At 34.6% G+C, this 18,939-nt stretch overlaps 2 protein-coding genes across 2 annotated transcripts; both read right to left on the bottom strand.

Annotated features, from left to right (window-relative positions):
* Positions 1–1,952: 1,952 nt before the first annotated feature.
* LOC123230092 (succinate--CoA ligase [ADP-forming] subunit beta, mitochondrial-like) lies at positions 1,953–3,040 on the bottom strand. The gene is made up of 2 exons (XM_044656208.1): positions 2,909–3,040; positions 1,953–2,738 (listed from the first exon to the last, which is right to left on the bottom strand). The coding sequence occupies exons 1-2, from the start codon at positions 2,928–2,930 to the stop codon at positions 2,398–2,400; spliced, it is 363 nt and encodes a 120-aa protein (XP_044512143.1). The 5' UTR covers positions 2,931–3,040; the 3' UTR covers positions 1,953–2,397.
* Positions 2,821–4,890, bottom strand: LOC123230093 (pentatricopeptide repeat-containing protein At1g62720-like). The gene is made up of 3 exons (XM_044656209.1): positions 4,756–4,890; positions 3,547–3,891; positions 2,821–3,160 (listed from the first exon to the last, which is right to left on the bottom strand). Exons 2-3 carry the CDS (start codon positions 3,854–3,856, stop codon positions 3,156–3,158), a joined length of 315 nt encoding a protein of 104 aa, XP_044512144.1. The 5' UTR covers positions 3,857–3,891; positions 4,756–4,890; the 3' UTR covers positions 2,821–3,155.
* Positions 4,891–18,939: the final 14,049 nt, after the last annotated feature.

Genomic DNA, 18,939 nt, shown 5'->3' with positions numbered 1-18,939 from the left:
TCGCCCTGAAAAGTTTGATTAATGTTGGGATTGCTTGTTGTTCTGCCCAATAAAGGCCTCCTTGCACCATAGCGCAACACCCTCCTTTCGGCCATTAGAGCATATTGATGAGCATCTTCAAGATTAAACAAGCGAACCACGCCCATTTCATCTCTAATAGTTCTGTTCAACCCTACAAGATAACGTGAAGTCATCTGTTCATTTGTCTCACTTAAACCAACACGAATAGACAAATTGTTAAACTCCGACGTATACTCTTCGACGGACATGCTGTTTTGCTTCAAGGAATGGAATTTCTCATATAATTCCATAGCATAATCAGCTGGCAAAAAATTTTGCCATAACTTTTTCTTCATGTGCTCCCAAGTGCTGATTTTTGCCTTGCCTTGCCTTGCCTTGCCTAGCACGTTGCTCTTCAACTCTTTTCCACCATTGAAGTGCAGTGCCTTTTAATTTGAGCTTAACAAACAACACCTTCCTATTTTCAGCCATTGGTTTCCACTCAAAATATGTTTCCAAACTAGCTTCCCAATCTAAATAGTCTTCGACATGCGTCTTCCCATAAAAATCAGTAACTTCCACCTTGACTCCCCCATCATTCAGATCAAGAGTATGCAATAACCAATCTTCCAATCTGCCTCCCACCAGATTATTTACGGCTCCAGTATCATGAAAAGGGTTTTCATTTTCTACATCATCAAAATATCCTCCAAGCCACCTTCCGGTATGTCAAAGGGGTCACGGTAATCTTCCGAAGTCTCCATACGAGCTACTGTAGGTTCTTGCCGCTGCAAAGCTTGTACAACCCGCAACAAATCTTCAATCATACGACGCATCTCAGCAAGCTCTGTTTGTTGTACTTGATTTCCTCTCCCACGACCTCTACCACGTCCAACCATTGTGAAGGAAACAAATAGAAACCCTGAACGGCTAAGGACCTCAACAAGCTCTGTTGGCTCTGATACCAATTAATGTGGTAACGGGTCTGAATCGAGAAAAGCGGCAGAAATCTGTCCTGAGACGGCTGGATTGAGATTGAACCATAAAAAAAAATAGGGTTTTCAGAAAAACCACAAATGCTAGTTTATTGATAAAAATAAGATGATCCCCTTAAAGTAGCCGTAAGAGGCTATTTATACTAAAATTACTTTGCTTATTAAAACAAACCCTAACTTAAATTAAAAGTCACATGCCAGTCACATGAGTGTTTTATTTAAAAAAAATAAATAAGTAAATAAATTAGGAAAGGAATGCTCCTGCATCATTTATGGTTCACTGACAATGGAAACTAAGGGTGGTTCTAGTTTAGTTCATTAGAGTTAACATAGTAAGATGCAACTTTTCTATTTGTGAAAAGTAGAGCCAAGAAACAAGAAAACATACGTTGTTAGTGGTGTTACGAGCTCCAATGTCCAACTTGGATGAATTAGAAATAGTTTAGAACTGTTGGAATCATAGGGACAAAGATTAATTTCATTGGATTATGTTTTTTTCTTATTTTTTTAATAGGTTTATTTGGATTATGTTACCTTTAGGTGTTATATATATTTTAATAACGTTTTGTTGTTCTCTTCTTTCGCTTTATTTTCTACTGCGTTTCAGGGTTATGGAGTATCGTGTTATTCAAGTGAATGGATTCTGATTTAACCTTGCTACTTTGCTAGTATACTTTGTCGAGATTCTGATGGTGCTCTAGTTAGTGCTCCACCACTTAAGGGATTTGTATGCATCTTAAATTTTATGATTGCCATTAACATAATTAGTGTGAAATGTGGCTTTTTCTATTGGTGGATATATGTATAATTGAAGTCATTTTTATTATTTTGGAAATGTGAACTTTATAATTTCTTTTTTATTTTTCTTTTTGGTGTTTGGTGGGAAAAGTTAGTAACTACTTTATAACATCATGCAAAGTGAGAAACTACTTTATAATTTGTTGCACACAAGTGTTGTTGACACCATAATTAATAGTTCCTCATGTACATTTATAATCTAATTGTTGATGATGCTGAGAAGAGAGACTCTAATTTTGACACAAGCCTCAAAGACAAGCCCTATTTTCAGTGCATGAATTAAAGCAGAAGGCTAATTTGTGTCGTGTGATAGTAGTAGTCTTCCTCTCGCAATTTGAAACTCCATTCTGCTAGCAAACTTTAAAAGCCCATTTTTGAGATAACTGAACTTAGGTACCAAAAAGAGCAAAGAAATCAAAGGATGCAGAAGAAAATCGCCAAATTAATCAGAAGAATTTGGTTGCCATATAGAATATCCAAAAAGCACCACAACTCTCTTAATCACTAACCAGACTTGAATCTTCGTGTAATTGTTTGGCAGTTACTATTAAGAATAATTATCCCAAGTAAACAATAAATCGAGAAGTAAATGTATTGAAACCTCTCAAGGACCCTCTAGTGATGGATCACAAGAGAGATTCCCTTCTACCAGGAAGGCAGCACCATCATCGAAGTTCAACTTAGCATCAGCTACCACCAACTTCTTACTAGAGACTTCATCAAGGGGATTCATCTTTCCAAAGAAATAAAGATTCCTACCAACATTGATTGGTAAAAACGAACAAATGTAGAGACTATATTTATGCATGTATATTACAAGTAGCACTAAGAGTACACAGATGAGACATTCAAGATCATACCATTTCTCAACAGCATCATTTTGATCAGTGGCCTTAGGTGCTAAACCATCTACAACCTTACAAGCATCTTCGTCAGTATTTTCCTCTGAAAACAAAAATAGGCAACTGTCAGAAACAAAGATGTATACTAATATAGCAACTTGGCAGTCAAGCCAAATCAACAGAGATGAAGACAAAATCTATAACTTCAATTATATGACTTCTTCATTAATGGATTCACATAAATACAATCACCACTACAATGTTGGCACACACCTTTACATGGAAACTTTAACATTTGCCAGGGCTCTCTTGATAAGCTATACTTCCCTGGAAAATGCACTTACTCAACAATTAACATCCTGTTGGTTCTTGGGTTGAAAAGGATGGTAGCAAATTCAGGACTTCACGATAATCTTCATGCTTTCCCAGTAAATCTAATATTATTGAACCTATGGATGCATCTGGTTTCACATTTCTCTCTTTCATTTTGTGAAAAAGTTTCACCACTTTTAAAGTCTCATTATTCTGCAAGAAACCAGACATAAGTGTATTGAAAGTGACCAAATCTGGCGCAACACCATTTTGCTCCATATCTGAGAAACATTTACTTGCCATTTCTAACTTTCCTTCCTTACAAAATCCATGCATTATAATGTTATATGTAATAACATTTGGAACAAAGCCATTACTATGTAACCTGTTGAACATTTCCCAAGCAATATTGAGTCTCCCTGTTTTGCACAACCCATTCATTAGACAATTGAAAGTTGTGATGTCAGGTTGAATGTTTCGATTTATTAAAGTATAGAACAGTTCAACAGCCTCCAAAACACAACCATTTTTGCAATAACCATCAATAAGAATACTATACGTAAATAAGTCGAGAGGCAAATTACTAAGTTGCATCTTACCAAATAGCATTTTTGCATGTCTGACATTACCGTTCCTAAAAAGCCCAGATAGCAAGGTATTATAAGCAAAAACATTTGGCCTAACTCCCTCGGAAGTCATTTCCTCATAAAGATTCAAGGCTTCGTCAATTTTTCGATTCTTGCAATACCAATTGATCAGAGTATTGTAGCTAACTACATCAGGTGTGCGTCCCATACTCAACATTGAGGCTAAAAGTTCCTTGGCATCATCAATTTTATTTGTCAAGCATAAACCCTCCATCAAAATATTGTAGCTAAAAACATTAGGCTTACACCCCACACTTGCCATGGAATCAAATAGCCTTCTAGCATCATCAATTTGACCTGCCAAGCAAAAACCACTCAAAAGTGTCTTATAAGTTATTGTGTTGGGACAAACACCTCTATTAATCATTAGTTGGAACAACCCATTGGCTTCGTCCATCTTTCCATTGATACAGAACTTATCAATTACCACGTTAAATGTCACCACATTAGGTTTTACACCTTCCTCCAACATCTCTATAAACAAAGTTTTAGCCTCCTCCCAATTAGATGTATTACACAAACCATAAATTAGAGTGGTGTAAGTAATCACGTCTGGATTAATGCCCTTGGTCTTCATTTCTGAAAACAGTTTCTTTGCCTTGTCTACTAACCCATATTTGCAAACACCATCAATAATTGTAGTATAGCAAACAATATCAGGCTTACAAATGACACCAAATTCACCATTCCCGTTATTCATTTCTTCAAACAACTGAAGGGCAACAGTGACATTACCAGTTCTACACAACCCAGTAATCAAAGTCCCAACTGTAACCACATCCGGTCTACAACCAACCGAAACCATTTTCCTAAAAAATTCAATGGCCTTCTTAATCTTGCCCGCCATACAAAGACCATTAATCAGATTGGTAAAAGTCAAAGCGTTTGGGTAAAAACCCCTCCTAGAAATACTCCCAAGAACTACAAAACCATCAGAATCGCGTGCCATTTTGCTTAAGCAATCAATTAAAATATTCAAAATAATGAAATCCGGCAACAACCCAGCTGAAATGAATCTCGTGTACATCACAAGAAGTTGATCAAAATGTTTTTTCTTAACAAGTGCAGAAAACAAAATTATGAAGGAAGACATAGCAGGAGTTGGGTGCATATGAATCATATAATTGAACGAATCAAAAGCTTCATCAAGAGAAAAGTTACCTGACCTGCAGTTTACACGAAGGAAATTATAAAGTTGAGAATGGTGCTTAAGAGTGGAGATGTGTTTGGGTGGTGATTTGGTGTGTTGATTTTGGGAAAGTGAAGAAAGAATAGATGAAGATGAAAATCTAACATTGAAAGTGATTTTGAAGAAACAAGTGAAGTTTTAAGAGATTTTACTGTCAAACATTTCTTTTCAGGGAAATTTTAAAAAATGGCCAAAATACCCTCCCATTAAGCAAAAATGCCCAAAATCACTATTTCCAAGCCAAAAACCCAAATTCACTATTCTTAAGCAAAAATGCCCATGACTTTTTTAGAATACCAAAATTACCCTTCCCCTCATTTATAAAACTCTTCTCACTCACTTTGGGGGTTAAATGTAATTTTAGATAAATATAGGGGGTTTTTAGATATTTTATATTGTAAAGGCATTTTGATATTGATTTATTTATTTCAAACTTTTTCTAAAATATCAAAATTACCTTTCCCCTCATTTATATAACTCTCCTCACTCACTATGGGGGTTAAATGTAATTTAGGATAAATATGGGGGGTTTTTAGATATTTAACATTATAAAGACATTTTGATATTTATTTATTTATTTCAAACTTTTTCCAAAATGTCAAAATTACCCTTCCCCTCATCTATATAAACCCTCCTCACTCACTTTTATTACACACACTTCTCATATCACTCAAACACTCACTCTCACTTTCATTTTTATTCAAGATCAATTAGTAGGGATTCGTTCGGACGGAAGAAGTTCGTATTTTTGAATTCCACTCGAAAAAATACTATTCATCAAAAAAGGTATTTATGTCAATCTTAGCCTAAAACTTAATTTTATTTGTTAAGTATAGTTTTTATGTTATAATATGGGGGTTAAATGCAATGATTGACAAGTATGGGGGTTAAATGTAATTTAGGGTAAGTATGGGGGTTAAATGTAATTTAGGGTAAATATGGGGGTTTTTGGATATTGTACATTATAAAGACATTTTGATATTTATTTATTTATTTATTTCATTACTTTTTCTAAAATGTCAAAATTACCCTTCCTCTTATCTATATAAACCCTCCTCACTCACTTTTATAACACACACTTCTCATATCACTCAAACACTCACTCTCACTTTCATTTTTATTCAAGATCAATTAGTAGGGATTCGTTCGGACGGAAGAAGTTCACATTTTTGAATTCGATTCGAGAAAATACTATTCATCAAAAAAAGGTATTTATGTCAATCTTAGCCTAAAACTTAATTTTATTTGTTAAGTATAGTTTTTATGTCATAATATGGGGGTTAAATGCAATGATTGACAAGTATGGAGGGTTAAATGTAATTTAGGGTAAATATGGGGGTTTTTTGGATATTTTACATTGTAAAGGCATTTTGATATTTATTTATTTATTTATTTATTTCATTACTTTTTCTAAAATATCAAAATTACTCTTCCTCTCATCTATATAAACCCTCCTCACTCACTTTTTTTACACACACTTCTCATATCACTCAAACACTCACTCTCACTTTCATTTTTATTCAAGATCAATTAGTAGGGATTCGTTCGGACGGAAGAAGTTCGCATTTTTGAATTCGATTCGAGAAAATACTATTCATAAAAAAAAGGTATTTATGTCAATCTTAGCTTAAAACTTAATTTTATTTGTTAAGTATAGTTTGTATGTCATAATATGGGGGTTAAATGCAATGATTGACAAGTATGGGGGGTTAAAGTAATTTAGGATAAATGTGGGGGGTTTTGGATATTTTACATTGTAAAGGCATTTTGATATTTATTTATTTATTTATTTCATTATTTTTTTCTAAAATGTCAAAATTACCCTTCCTCTCATCTATATAAACCCTCCTCACTCACTTTTATTACACACACTTCTCATATCACTCAAACACTCACTCTCACTTTCATTTTTATTCAAGATCAATTAGTAGGGATTCGTTCGGATGGAAGAAGTTCGCATTTTTGAATTCGATTCGAGAAAATACTATTCATCAAAAAAAGGTATTTATGCCAATCTTAGCTTAAAACTTAATTTTATTTGTTAAGTATAGTTTGTATGTCATAATATGGGGGTTAAATGCAATGATTGACAAGTATGGAGGGTTAAATGTAATTTAGGATAAATATGGGGGGTTTTTGGATATTTTACATTGTAAAGGCATTTTGATATTTATTTATTTATTTCATTACTTTTTCTAAAATATCAAAATTACCCTTCCTCTCATCTATATAAACCCTCCTCACTCACTTTTATTACACACACTTCTCATATCACTCAAACACTCACTCTCACTTTCATTTTTATTCAAGATCAATTAGTAGGGATTCGTTCGGATGGAAGAAGTTCGCATTTTTGAATTCGATTCGAGAAAATACTATTCATCAAAAAAAGGTATTTATGCCAATTTTAGCTTAAAACTTAATTTTATTTGTTAAGTATAGTTTGTATGTCATAATATGAGGGTTAAATGCAATGATTGACAAGTATGGAGGGTTAAATGTAATTTAGGGTAAATGTGGGGGGTTAAAAAATTTTAGATAAATATGGGGGTTTTTGGATATTTTACAATATATACATAATTTATATAACATGTTTAAAATAGATAGGTATTGCTTTGATACAAGACAACATACAAGGGGGTTAAATAAAGAAAGAGATAATTGAGGGATCAAATGAAATATTATTAAAATTGGGGGGCATTTTGATAGTAAACATTGTAGGAGCATTATAAATGAAATTTTAGGTTTTTTCGAATTTCACCATTTTAGGATATATCGACTCGTATTTTCCACATTTTTGAAGAATTTTTCAATTGTTACCATACTAGGGTATTTCAACTTTTAGATTCCAAATTTTAGTTCCGTTTTTTCAAATTTCATCGCTTTAGGATATATCGATTCGTATTTTTCATATTTCTGAAGAATTTTTCGATTGTTGCCATTCTAGGGTATTTCAACTTTTATAATTCAAATTTCAGTTCTGTTTTTTTGAATTTCACCGTTTTAGGATATATCAACTTGTATTTTTCAGATTTTCGAAGAATTATTCGATTATTACCATTCTAGGGTATTTCAACTTTTAGAATTTGAATTCCAGTTCTGTTTTTTTGAATTTTATCATTTTAGGATATATCCGCTAGTATTTTCCAGATTTCTGAATAAATTTTTTATTATTGACATTTTAAAGTATTTCAAAGTATAGAATTTGAATATCTATTTCAAAGTATAGATATTATAAAAACGTTTTAAATGGAACGTTACAAACAGATAGATGCATTTTAATATAAGATAACATAGAAAAGTATTATATAAATTGTTAAATAATTATAGGGGGATAAATAAAATATTAGAAAAATATGAGGAGTTTTTTTTTAATTATTAATAATTGTACGACTGTTTTACATAGTTATTATTGATCTTTTTTATTATAAATAAATAATTATCTTCAAAAACTGGTCATTGCAGGATTGATAATTAAAATGGATGGTTATGCATCGGTTCGTTACCAGGGAGAATGGATTCAACGTGGCAACAACACAATGAAATATGTTGGAGGAGCCAAACAATTGATTAAAATCCCTTATGAAACAACATTCGAGGGATTTATTGAGCTTTTGACGAAGTCTTGCAGTATTGATCCAATAAAAAACTACATTCAAGTATCAATGAAGCCAAGAAAAATTGAGCTCGATTGCCCCATCCAAATCCAAAATGATGAAGATGTCCAGGGTCTTCTTGATATGTCTTAGTACTTTCAGGAATGTATTCCTGTTTTTGTTACATGTACCCCAATTGAAGGGCAGAAGGAAGAAGATGAAGATGAAGATGAAAAAGAAAGTAATTGGGTCAAAAACGAATACGATTTGGAAAAGTTGATTGATTTCAGTAATGACCCGTTGTATATTGCAAACTCATGGGCTTATGGAGAAAAAGATATAGTTCCGTATTGGGGTGACTTTGATGGAAATGATATGCCCGACATTCCTTCAGAAGATGTAGAGCTTGAGTATTTAGCATCAGTTACCGAGGGTATGAATAGTTTGCAGCTTGAAGATCCAATTTCCGGTGGTGGAAATTATTCTGGGCCATTTTTTGACAATGTCCCCACTAATCCATTTAGGTGGCTTCTTGATTTTCCTCCACAGCCATCAGCATCATCAAGTGGTTCTAGTTTGATCCAAGAGGAGAATGGTGTCAAGATTGGTGATATTTTTCATAATAAAGTCCAATTGAAAGACGTCGTGACGCAATTCGCCTTACTAAAAGAATTTCAATTTGGTGTTAAAAAGTCTGATAAGAAACGGTGAGAAATTAAGTGCAAGGCTGAAAATTGTAAGTGGTACATACATGCAACCAAGTCCACTGTCGGTGATGTGTGGGGGATCAACTCTATGAATCCTACCCACACATGTTTAGTTGATCAAATCATGTCACATTACAGACAAGCTAGGGCCCGAGCTTTAGGTCAATTAATGAGATCAAAGTTTGTGATGATTGATTGAATTTATCGACCTAAAGAAATAATTGTAGACATCGTCGATCGATATAAAATTGATATTTCCTACTCACAGGCCTGGCAGGCAAGAAATTGGGCTATCAATTCATTGAGAGATTCACTGGAGGAATCATTTATGCTTTTACCAGATTATTGCTACAATCTAGAACGTACTAATCCGGGCACCGTTATTGCTATTGAAACAGATGATGACCATCGATTTATGAATTTTTTCATGGCATTAGGATGTTTCGTTCGTGCATTCAGAGAATATCTTCGCCCTGTTATTTGCATTGACGCTGCTTTCCTTAAAGGTCGATATCTGGGACATTTATTTATTGCGGTGGCTCTTGATGGTAATAATTAGATATATCCTATTGGTTTTGATGTTGGTAAAAAAGAAGATCACGACACGTGGTGTTGGTTTCTTATAAGAATTAAAGAATGCATCCCTAACCTCTCTGAGCTTGCAATAATCTTAGATCGACATCATGCTATCTACTCGGTAATGGCTGAAGTCTTTCCAGATGTCCATTATGGATGTTGTTGTCATCATCTTCTGTGTAACATGCGGGCAAAGTATAAACGAGACTCAAAGGTATAGTGTAAACAAGTAATTAAATTTTTAACAGTTTATCTTTTTCATACATTTTGCTTTTACTGAGTTTTCATATTTTTTACCATCTTACAAGTTGCGGGTGCATATTGGAAAGCCGCAAAATCGTACACAGAATTTGAATTTGGTTCGATGATGCAATCTCTTACCTCAATGAACCCCCAAGCTGGAGCTTATCTACGGGATGTCAGATTTGAGTGTTGGAGTAGAGCATACTTTCTCGGACATCGACACAACATCATGACCATAAATATTGCCGAGTCATTTAATGCCCTTGTCAGACATGCACAGGGCCTACCTATAACCATGCTCTTGGAGTTTATTCGTGGTACCATGCAACGATGGTTTTACGAGAGGAGAACCCATGCAAGTAAGTATGAAATCGATATTAATTAAAAGTTGTCTCATTTTCTTTTTTCCACTTTGTTCATCATATTACCAAATGTGTTCTTAATATTTATTTCAAATTACAGATGAATGTCATAACTTTCTCACCCCTTGGGCGGAAGAAAAGATCAGCAATCGTCTTTCAAAGTCTGCAAGTCTAGAGGTTCGACCGATTACACCTACTCGGTATCAGGTTGTTGGATTTGGTGGATTCATGGGTATTGTGGACTTTGGTGAAATGTCTTGCACGTGTAGAAAGTTTCAGCTTTCATGTATTCCGTGCAAGCATGTCATTGCCGTTGCACGACATATGAGACTCGCGAATGTGCACGCATGGGTTCATCCATTCTTTCGCACCGACATTTATCGTGCAATATATCAGGAACCGATCAATCCTCTTAGAAATCAATCTGATTGGTTACACTCACCAGAAGACAGAGTTATATTGCCCCCCGTCCTTGATAGTCGTCGTCCAGGTCGTCTATCCAACAGAAATTGACGTCCATCGCAAGGAGAAATTGTTACACCGAAGATTTACAGTCGTTGCCATGAACCGGGGCACACACAAACCCAATGTAAATCCCCAGCACTGGTCCCGAGCTCTGCCCCGTAGCATTCATCTATAAAAGGCAAAGGAACGAGATCGTGACATGCTTATACTCAATGTTGTTTGTTATATGATTCTTCATTGTGGTACTTCAGTTTTATGTAATCGATGTATTTTTATTATTGTTTCAAACGTGTAACTGTATTGTCATTTGATGTAATAAATTTAGTGTTTCTTATGAGTTATTTCAGTATTACTTTATTTCCTGTAATTGTTTCAAGTGTGTAAATGTTTGAGTAATTATACGTTTTTATTGTTTTTTCATGACAAGATGATTTAAAAAATGAAATCAAATACGATACATATCCATATATAACCACAGATAAAGTATATCATACACATAGAGGTAGACGACTAAACAATAAATATATACATCTAAACATAGAAAGAACGATAAAAATACATCCGTGAGCTACTCGATACAGTGAAAATACAACTGTGTCGCTAATCATCGACGCATAGAGGTAGATGACTCTTGGGGAAAAACGTAGCTCTGTGACAACGCCAAACACTCAAAAAAATGTAACATAAACACGCCACAGTCACCGGAGCCCAATCCCTGTTGAGGGACATCCGACGCTCGATGCAAAGTGAGGGGATCACGTCGTGGAGTCCTCCCAGAAGCTGCCTAAAAACTCATCGCCTCTAATAATGCGGGAATAAAGGTCATGTACGGTCGCATGTGCTGCTCCAGAGTCCCTATATTTCTCGAATATGAAACCTCTGAATCATATACCGTAATCAACCACTCATGGAAATCTATAACTCCGACGACCCAATGTGCATTCTCGAAGTTTATAGGGATGAAAACCTATAAACAATGAGACATTTTAGTTACTTATCGTTGTTGTTAACCAATTGAATGTAATAGAAATATATATAAACTATACCTGATCGACCATCCCCCATGGTTTGTACAATAATCCTGGGGTGTACGCTACATCAACCATCCTCGTGAAGAGCCCCAAAAACTCAAACTCGTCAATCGATGTGGACTACCAACTTTTCCAGGCCATCTCAATATGGCCTCCAAAGAATGTGTGGGCAGTCGTCCAACGCTGTGAGATAGTCGACTGGTGATCGTCCTGCTGTCGACGTAATAAAGCCAAAAAAGAATCCACATGCTAAAATGGTATAAACAAGTTCACGTGTTAGTTATTAATAAATATATCTGGCTTTTTACCAAATTATATAGTATAGACAACTCACATCGTCGGTCAACCACTCGCATAACTCTATAACAAGCCTCCAGAAGTTGTCCTTCGACTTCGATCCTATGAAGTACACATCATGTGTGTTAGAAGCCGCAACTCTAGTATACCATGTGAGGAAAGATTCCTCACGGTCTGACGTAGAGGATGGAATCATCGTGAGTTACCGTTTCGCCCTCCCCCTGAGTGGATTTGTATACGGGGTGCGAACCAGTGGACCCTTCCGGATGATCCGACCATGTGCTGTACGAACCAACTGCATGTTACAAAAAACTATTAATTCATTATTTCATTCAACAAAACATACACATTATTCGATTTATGTTACCTTCTCTAGGTATGCGGGAGGAGGTTTAACTAGAGAATCCTGAATCACGGTCAAGTCAACAGCGCGTGCTCCGTCGACAGACTACATCATTATATATTAAAACATCTTAGTGACATATATTTATCAATTATATTTATTTAGTAATTATAATTGACAAACCTCAATGTGAACGGTCTCAGAAACATCCTCTTGGAAGTCCTCCTCCTGTGAACTAATATCCACAAGCTTTTTGGTCGAGCTCGGGATATCAACAAGTAACCATAGTCGCTCGTCCTGAAAAAGAGACAAAACATCATTTAAAAAAATATATAATATTAAAGACAAATTGATCAATGATATTTCTTAAATCCCCATAACCTGAACTTTCGGGGAAGGTGTTCGGAGATAACCCTCGATCGATGATATATCAATGTCGAGTCCCTATAATTATCAAAAGGAAAAAATGGTAAATGATATTTAATATAAAATATCATATGAACAATAATTTTCATACCTCCAGTGGACGATCTAAAGCGATAGGAGATGTGATCGATTGGCCTTTATGACGAAGACGCTATACAAATATATACCATGAATTAATCGATAACAAAATAACATTAAAAATTAAGTTATAATGATAAGTGACATACCTCAGATCGGATCGATGAAGTCACCGAAGGGTCAACCGGTGCCCCATCCTGTCGACTACCCTAAGATAATAGTAATATTAAATCTATTTAGTGACATTTTATATATAACGATATTGTAATATAATAACAACATTGGGGCATTAAATATAAATTTAAAATTACATACGTACCTCATGTGACTGATGGGATGGTATTGCAGTATCAATGGGGGAGGTCGTCCCAATAACGTCATCCCTCTCCTGTACGAATGTAATAATAGTTGTCAGAATAATAACACTGTAGACATTTTATATAAGTAATAAATTAGAAGTAGTTTTACAACCTCAGCGACGGGGGCTGGATATGTACGCGTGACGATGTCCTCCAAACGAGTCATACGATCCTCTAATCGAGTCAGGAGATATTGTCATGTAACCGAGACATCTGAGAAGAGATATCGTCTCGAAAACTCGATATCTCACGTAAAATCGTAGCAGCCCAGTGTGCTAATGTAGCATCTGATGTAGAAATATTGGGTGATACGAATGGGGGACACTGCTCGGTGGCATGATAGGTAGTGCGGTCCTCCACTCCAGGATGCTCATCCACGCTAGGGTGGTCCTCCACTCCAGGATGGTCTGTCGTCCGTGGGCTCTAAACAACAGGGGAACATATAGGCTGCTCCATAACAGGAAGCTGAATAGGCTCCTCATGTGTCTCAGAAGTCTTGACGGGTACATCTGAAGGTCCTGAGGATGGAGAAGCCCCGTCTCTAGTCGCGGTCGAAACTGAAGAAGATGAGGAGGAATCAACATCAGGTAAAACGGTGTACTCACGAATCTCAGCGTACCACGGTAAACCCTCCTCGATCACTAATGGACGAAAAGGGAATGTGACATCCTCCTAATGATGAAGATGTATAAGTCAAAATAATTGTAACATATAATGAATTAATCAACTTATTAATTATCTAGTACATACCGGATCACCAGTGAAAATACGACCGATATGAGTCCAACCAGGGACGTCTCGCGTACGCCACCTCAACATCCGTGGGGACGAATAGAGATCGACAAGGTCAATCCAATCGTGTAACGTCTTTAAAGTCTCATATATCCAATACTGCAATATAATCATTTACGATGTAAATAAATCAATTTATATTTTTGTCAATTAATATATATAAATAATAATATAAAACTTACCTGAAATGCGAAAGGAAATCCGTAAAGGTCGTATTTACGGATTTCATGCATCCGTCCGGAACAGACTCTCTCACTCGCCTGTGACATAGAATCGTATGTCATCTGCCACACAGCGACGCCCCAAGGGTAGGAATTAAACCCGTCCAAATGATCAACTAACTGTAAGTACTCCGTGGACATCTTCTTTCGTCGATCATTCCCCAACAAAACCATGTGAAGAATATACAACAAGGCCATCTTGACAGCGTCAATATCGTCATCCCCCAATGGCCTCGACAAGAAAACACGCTCGATGTCCTGATACTGCACCTTCGGATAATAAAAAAAGTACGTATCTCCGATCCTATGTCCGGAGGAGCGAGGAATATATGAAGAAACATCAGTCCGTCAGCTAAATGAAAGCCCTGTCACCAACGCAAACTCAAACGGGCTAAATCTCACATCAACCCCGCTAACCCTAAACCAAAACTCGTCTCTGGCAAAGGGTGGATGTAGCTATCGTAGTAGAAATGCATGAACCAATATCCCAGCGAATTTGGTTTCGGGTAAACGAAGAAGGGACCCGAAACATGTCCTCTCAAATAGTCGCAGCTGCCCTGGGGTCAATGTAGAAGAAATCCGAGATAATGCGGTACGCTGTGCACGAGATATCGTATCTGCTCGAAAGTGTCTGGACTCGTCGGGAATGCGTAACTCGCTGTCAACCCGTCTTCTTTTGCGAGAAATATCCTGTAACAATTTTAAAAATTTGTTAGACATTCATAAAAATAAATATGTAAACAAATGTATTAGTGGAAAAAACATAAAAAGATGAGAAATACCAAATAATCAAAAAGGAAATGACAAAACTTAACAAATAAGAACTGAAATTCGAGTTCTATACGTTCAAATACCCTAGAATGTTAACAATCAAAAAATCGATTGAAAAAAACAAAATATGAATCAAATTATCCTGAAATGACAAAAAATAAAAAAAACAAAACTGAAATTCGAATTCTATATGTTGAAATACCTTAAAGTGACGATAATCAAAAAATCATTCGGAAATCTTAAAAATACGAATCGATATATCCTAAAATGGTGAAATTCAAAAAAACGAAACTGAAATTCGAATTCTATATGTTGAAATACCTTAAACTGATGATAATCGAAAAATCGATCGAAAATCTTGAAAATACGAATCGATATATCCTAAAATGGTAAAATTCGAAAAAACGAAACTAAAATTCGAATTCTATACGTTGAAATACCTTAAAGTGATGATAATCAAAAAATCATTCAAAAATCTTAAAAATACGAATCGATATATCCTAAAATGGTGAAATTCGAAAAAAGGGAACTGAAATTTGAATTCTATACGTTGAAATGCCTTAAAGTGACGATAATGAAAAAATCGTTCGGAGATCTTAAAAATACGAATCGATATATCTTGAAATTGTGAAATTTGAAAAAACAGAATTTGAATTCGAATTCTATACGTTGAAATACGTTGAAGTCACGATAATCGAAAAATCGTTCAAAAATCTTGAAAATACGAATCGATATATCCTAAATGGTGAAATTCAGAAAAACAGAACTGAAATTCGAATTCTATACGTTGAAATACCTTAAAGTGAAGATAATCGAAAAATCGTTCGAAAATCTTGAAAATACAAATCGATATATCCTAAAATGGTGAAATTCAGAAAAATGGAACTAAAATTCGAATTCTATACGTTGAAATACCTTAAAGTGACGATAATGAAAAAATTGTTCGGAGATCTGGAAAATAGAAATCGATATATCTTGAAATGGTGAAATTCGGAAAAACAGAATTCGAATTCGAATTCGAATTCTATACGTTGAAATACCTTAAAGTAACGATAATCAAAAAATTGATCAAAAATCTTGAAAATACGAATCGATATATTCTAAAATGGTGAAATTCAGAAAAACGGAACTAAAATTTGAATTCTATACATTGAAATACCTTAAAGTGACGATAATGAAAAAATCGTTCGGAGATTTGGAAAATACAAATCGATATATCTTGAAATGGTGAAATTCGGAAAAACGGAATTCGAATTCGAATTTTATACGTTGAAATACGTTATAGTCACGATAATTGAAAAATCGTTCGAAAATCTTGAAAATACGAATCGATATATCCTAAAATGGTGAAATTCGAAAAAACAGAACTGAAATTCGAATTCTATACGTTGAAATACCTTAAAGTGACGATAATGGAAAAATCGATCGGAAATCTTGAAAATACGAATCGATATATCTTGAAATTGTGAAATTCGAAAAAACGGAACTGAAATTCGAATTCTAGAAGTTGAAACGGCCAAATTATAAAAAAACGAAAATGAAATTCGAAATTTATACAATAAAATAACATAAAATGTGAACAATCGAAAAATCGTTAGATAATTTGAAAAGAAGACTCGATTTATCCTAACACGGGGAAAATCGAAAAAACAGATTTGAAATTCGAACTCTATCAGTTGAAATACCTATGAATGTCGCTAATCGAAAAATCAGTTGAAAATTTGAAAAAAACGAATCGATATATCATAAAAAGACAAAATATGGAAAAACGTAACTGAAATTCAAAAACACGAATCAATATATCCTATAAACGAAAAAATCGAACTATTAAGTTGAAATTGCGTCATTACATAGTAAATTGTGTCAAAAAGCACCAAAATTCGAAAACTCGAATTTCAAATTTGAAAAATACATATGGAAAAACCCTAAAACAGAAAAAACGGATATAAAATTCAAAAACTACACGATCAGAAACCCTAGATAAGAAAATTCTCAATTTACCCCCTCATGAAAATTCCTTAATTGAAAAGGTCCACTGTTATATGACAAAATTCCAAAAAACCCGTTGTGTTCTAACGAATCTCTTGCAGCTCCCCAACATTTTAAAAAAGCCACTTTACCCCCCCCCCACTAACCTATGCTCAATATGCTGCCGTGGGATAAATCGTTTGCCGTGGGAAACGCTGTTCCCATGGCGAGACTACCGATCCATTCGACAGCCATTTTCGGCCAAATTTTGGTCGTTTCGACCTCTGATTTTCACATAAATCAAATCTACACGTTGTATAACACAAAACCCCTCAATCAATTCAACGAAAACAACCAAAAATCGAAACATTTTAAGCATTGTTCAAATCGTAAACCCTAAAATTTCAAACCCAAAAATCTCAATCAAATCTCAATAATATGAGCAATAACTTGATGCAAACAAGATTACGGGAGATATACTAACCTTCTTTTCCATTTGCGGTTGCCGGAAAGCAAGAAAATAGGCGGAAATGACGTTCGCCGTGGGATTGCCGTGGGAGGTGGGAAGCTTTGGAATTTTCTTTCAATTGCACAGTGAAAATTTGCAGTGTTTATATATGGGGGCAGTTTTGTCATTTCACAAAACCTGGGCATTTTTGCTTAAACCTGAATTTTTTGGGTAATTTCGCTTAGACCCCTTTAATTTTGCCTATTTTTAATAATTTCCCTTTTCAATATATAGTTTCTCTTCAAATATCCCTTTGAGCAGCTCTACAAATTTGCATATTTAAAAACAGAAGAACTAACTGATTAAAAGTTAAAAATTATAAATACATACACCAACACTATTTGTTCTTGTTCAACTTTAATTTTGATACATAAATATCACAACAAAATATAAGATAAGATAATTCTTATCAATGGAATGAAGGAAATATTTTCATTATTAATTAACAATATATTAATCAAAATTTAACTTGTAAACTACCTCACTGTTAATCAAGAATCAAATTTTTTCTATTACATACATTAATAAGGCACTTCATTTTGCATTTTCACAATTAGTAATATATTTAAGAGAAAAAGAACTATTTCCCACCCAACTTTTAGTCTAATCTCAAAATCATACCTATGACACATAGAAAACCCAAACACCTACCTATGAACTAATTAATATATTAAAAGCCAAATTGGTTTTTTTTTTTTTGGTTACAAATTAATGCTTTGGCGGTTGGTGTTTTCTTTAATTTCCTGGTACAAATTTTTGTTGCTAGCTTAACTTATTTCATAAATCACATGGAGTGTAAAGTGACTTTGGCGCAAATTGATATTAATTAATTATCTCTTTCTCTTTTCTCTCTGCAGATAATTAGATATTTAATAATGCTACTAGTTATAATTCATTAGTAATACGTACTCAGATTTTTTGAATTATTAGGGGTTCTTGTTTTGTTTGACCAATATCCAACATTTATTACATTTATGAGATCCAATCCAACCCCTTTCAACCTAACATTGTTTTGTCATTTAATCTTAGGGAAAAGGACTATTTCCCACCCAACTTTTGATGCATTCTTAAACTGCCACACCACTGTAGATGAAAATCCATTTTTCCCACCCATGAGCCGTTAATATTGATGATATCTGTTTGCATAAGGTAAAAATATCCATTTTACCCTTATTAGATGAAATGACAAAAATACCCATCAATTTAATTTGCAAAATTCATCCCAAAATTGATGTGAGGGTTTTACCTTCACCCCCTTTAGGTTTTAGAAACTAACATTTCACCTTACCTAAAGTTTTTAAACTTTGAAAACTAACATTTTCACCCTCAAACCTAGGGTTTCAATATTTTTCAAAAAACAGCCACCCTCATAACTTTCAAAACTAAGCAGTTTCACCCCCATTCTTCAACTTC

This window comes from Mangifera indica, chromosome 11 (genome assembly GCF_011075055.1).
Source record: "Mangifera indica cultivar Alphonso chromosome 11, CATAS_Mindica_2.1, whole genome shotgun sequence".
In the NCBI taxonomy this organism is placed as follows: domain Eukaryota; kingdom Viridiplantae; phylum Streptophyta; class Magnoliopsida; order Sapindales; family Anacardiaceae; genus Mangifera; species Mangifera indica.
The sequence above is the reverse complement of the archived record's forward strand: the minus strand, read 5'-3'. Positions and strand labels throughout refer to the sequence as shown.

Coding starts and splice junctions, on each gene's coding strand:
- LOC123230092 (XM_044656208.1), bottom strand. CDS start 2,930: ATGTTAAAGTTTCCATGTAAAG. Junction 2,739..2,908: donor GTTAAAGTTTCCATGTAAAG/GTGTGTGCCAAC, acceptor TTTTGTTTTCAG/AGGAAAATACTGACGAAGAT.
- LOC123230093 (XM_044656209.1), bottom strand. CDS start 3,856: ATGGCAAGTGTGGGGTGTAAGCCTAATGTTTTTAGCTACAATATTTTG.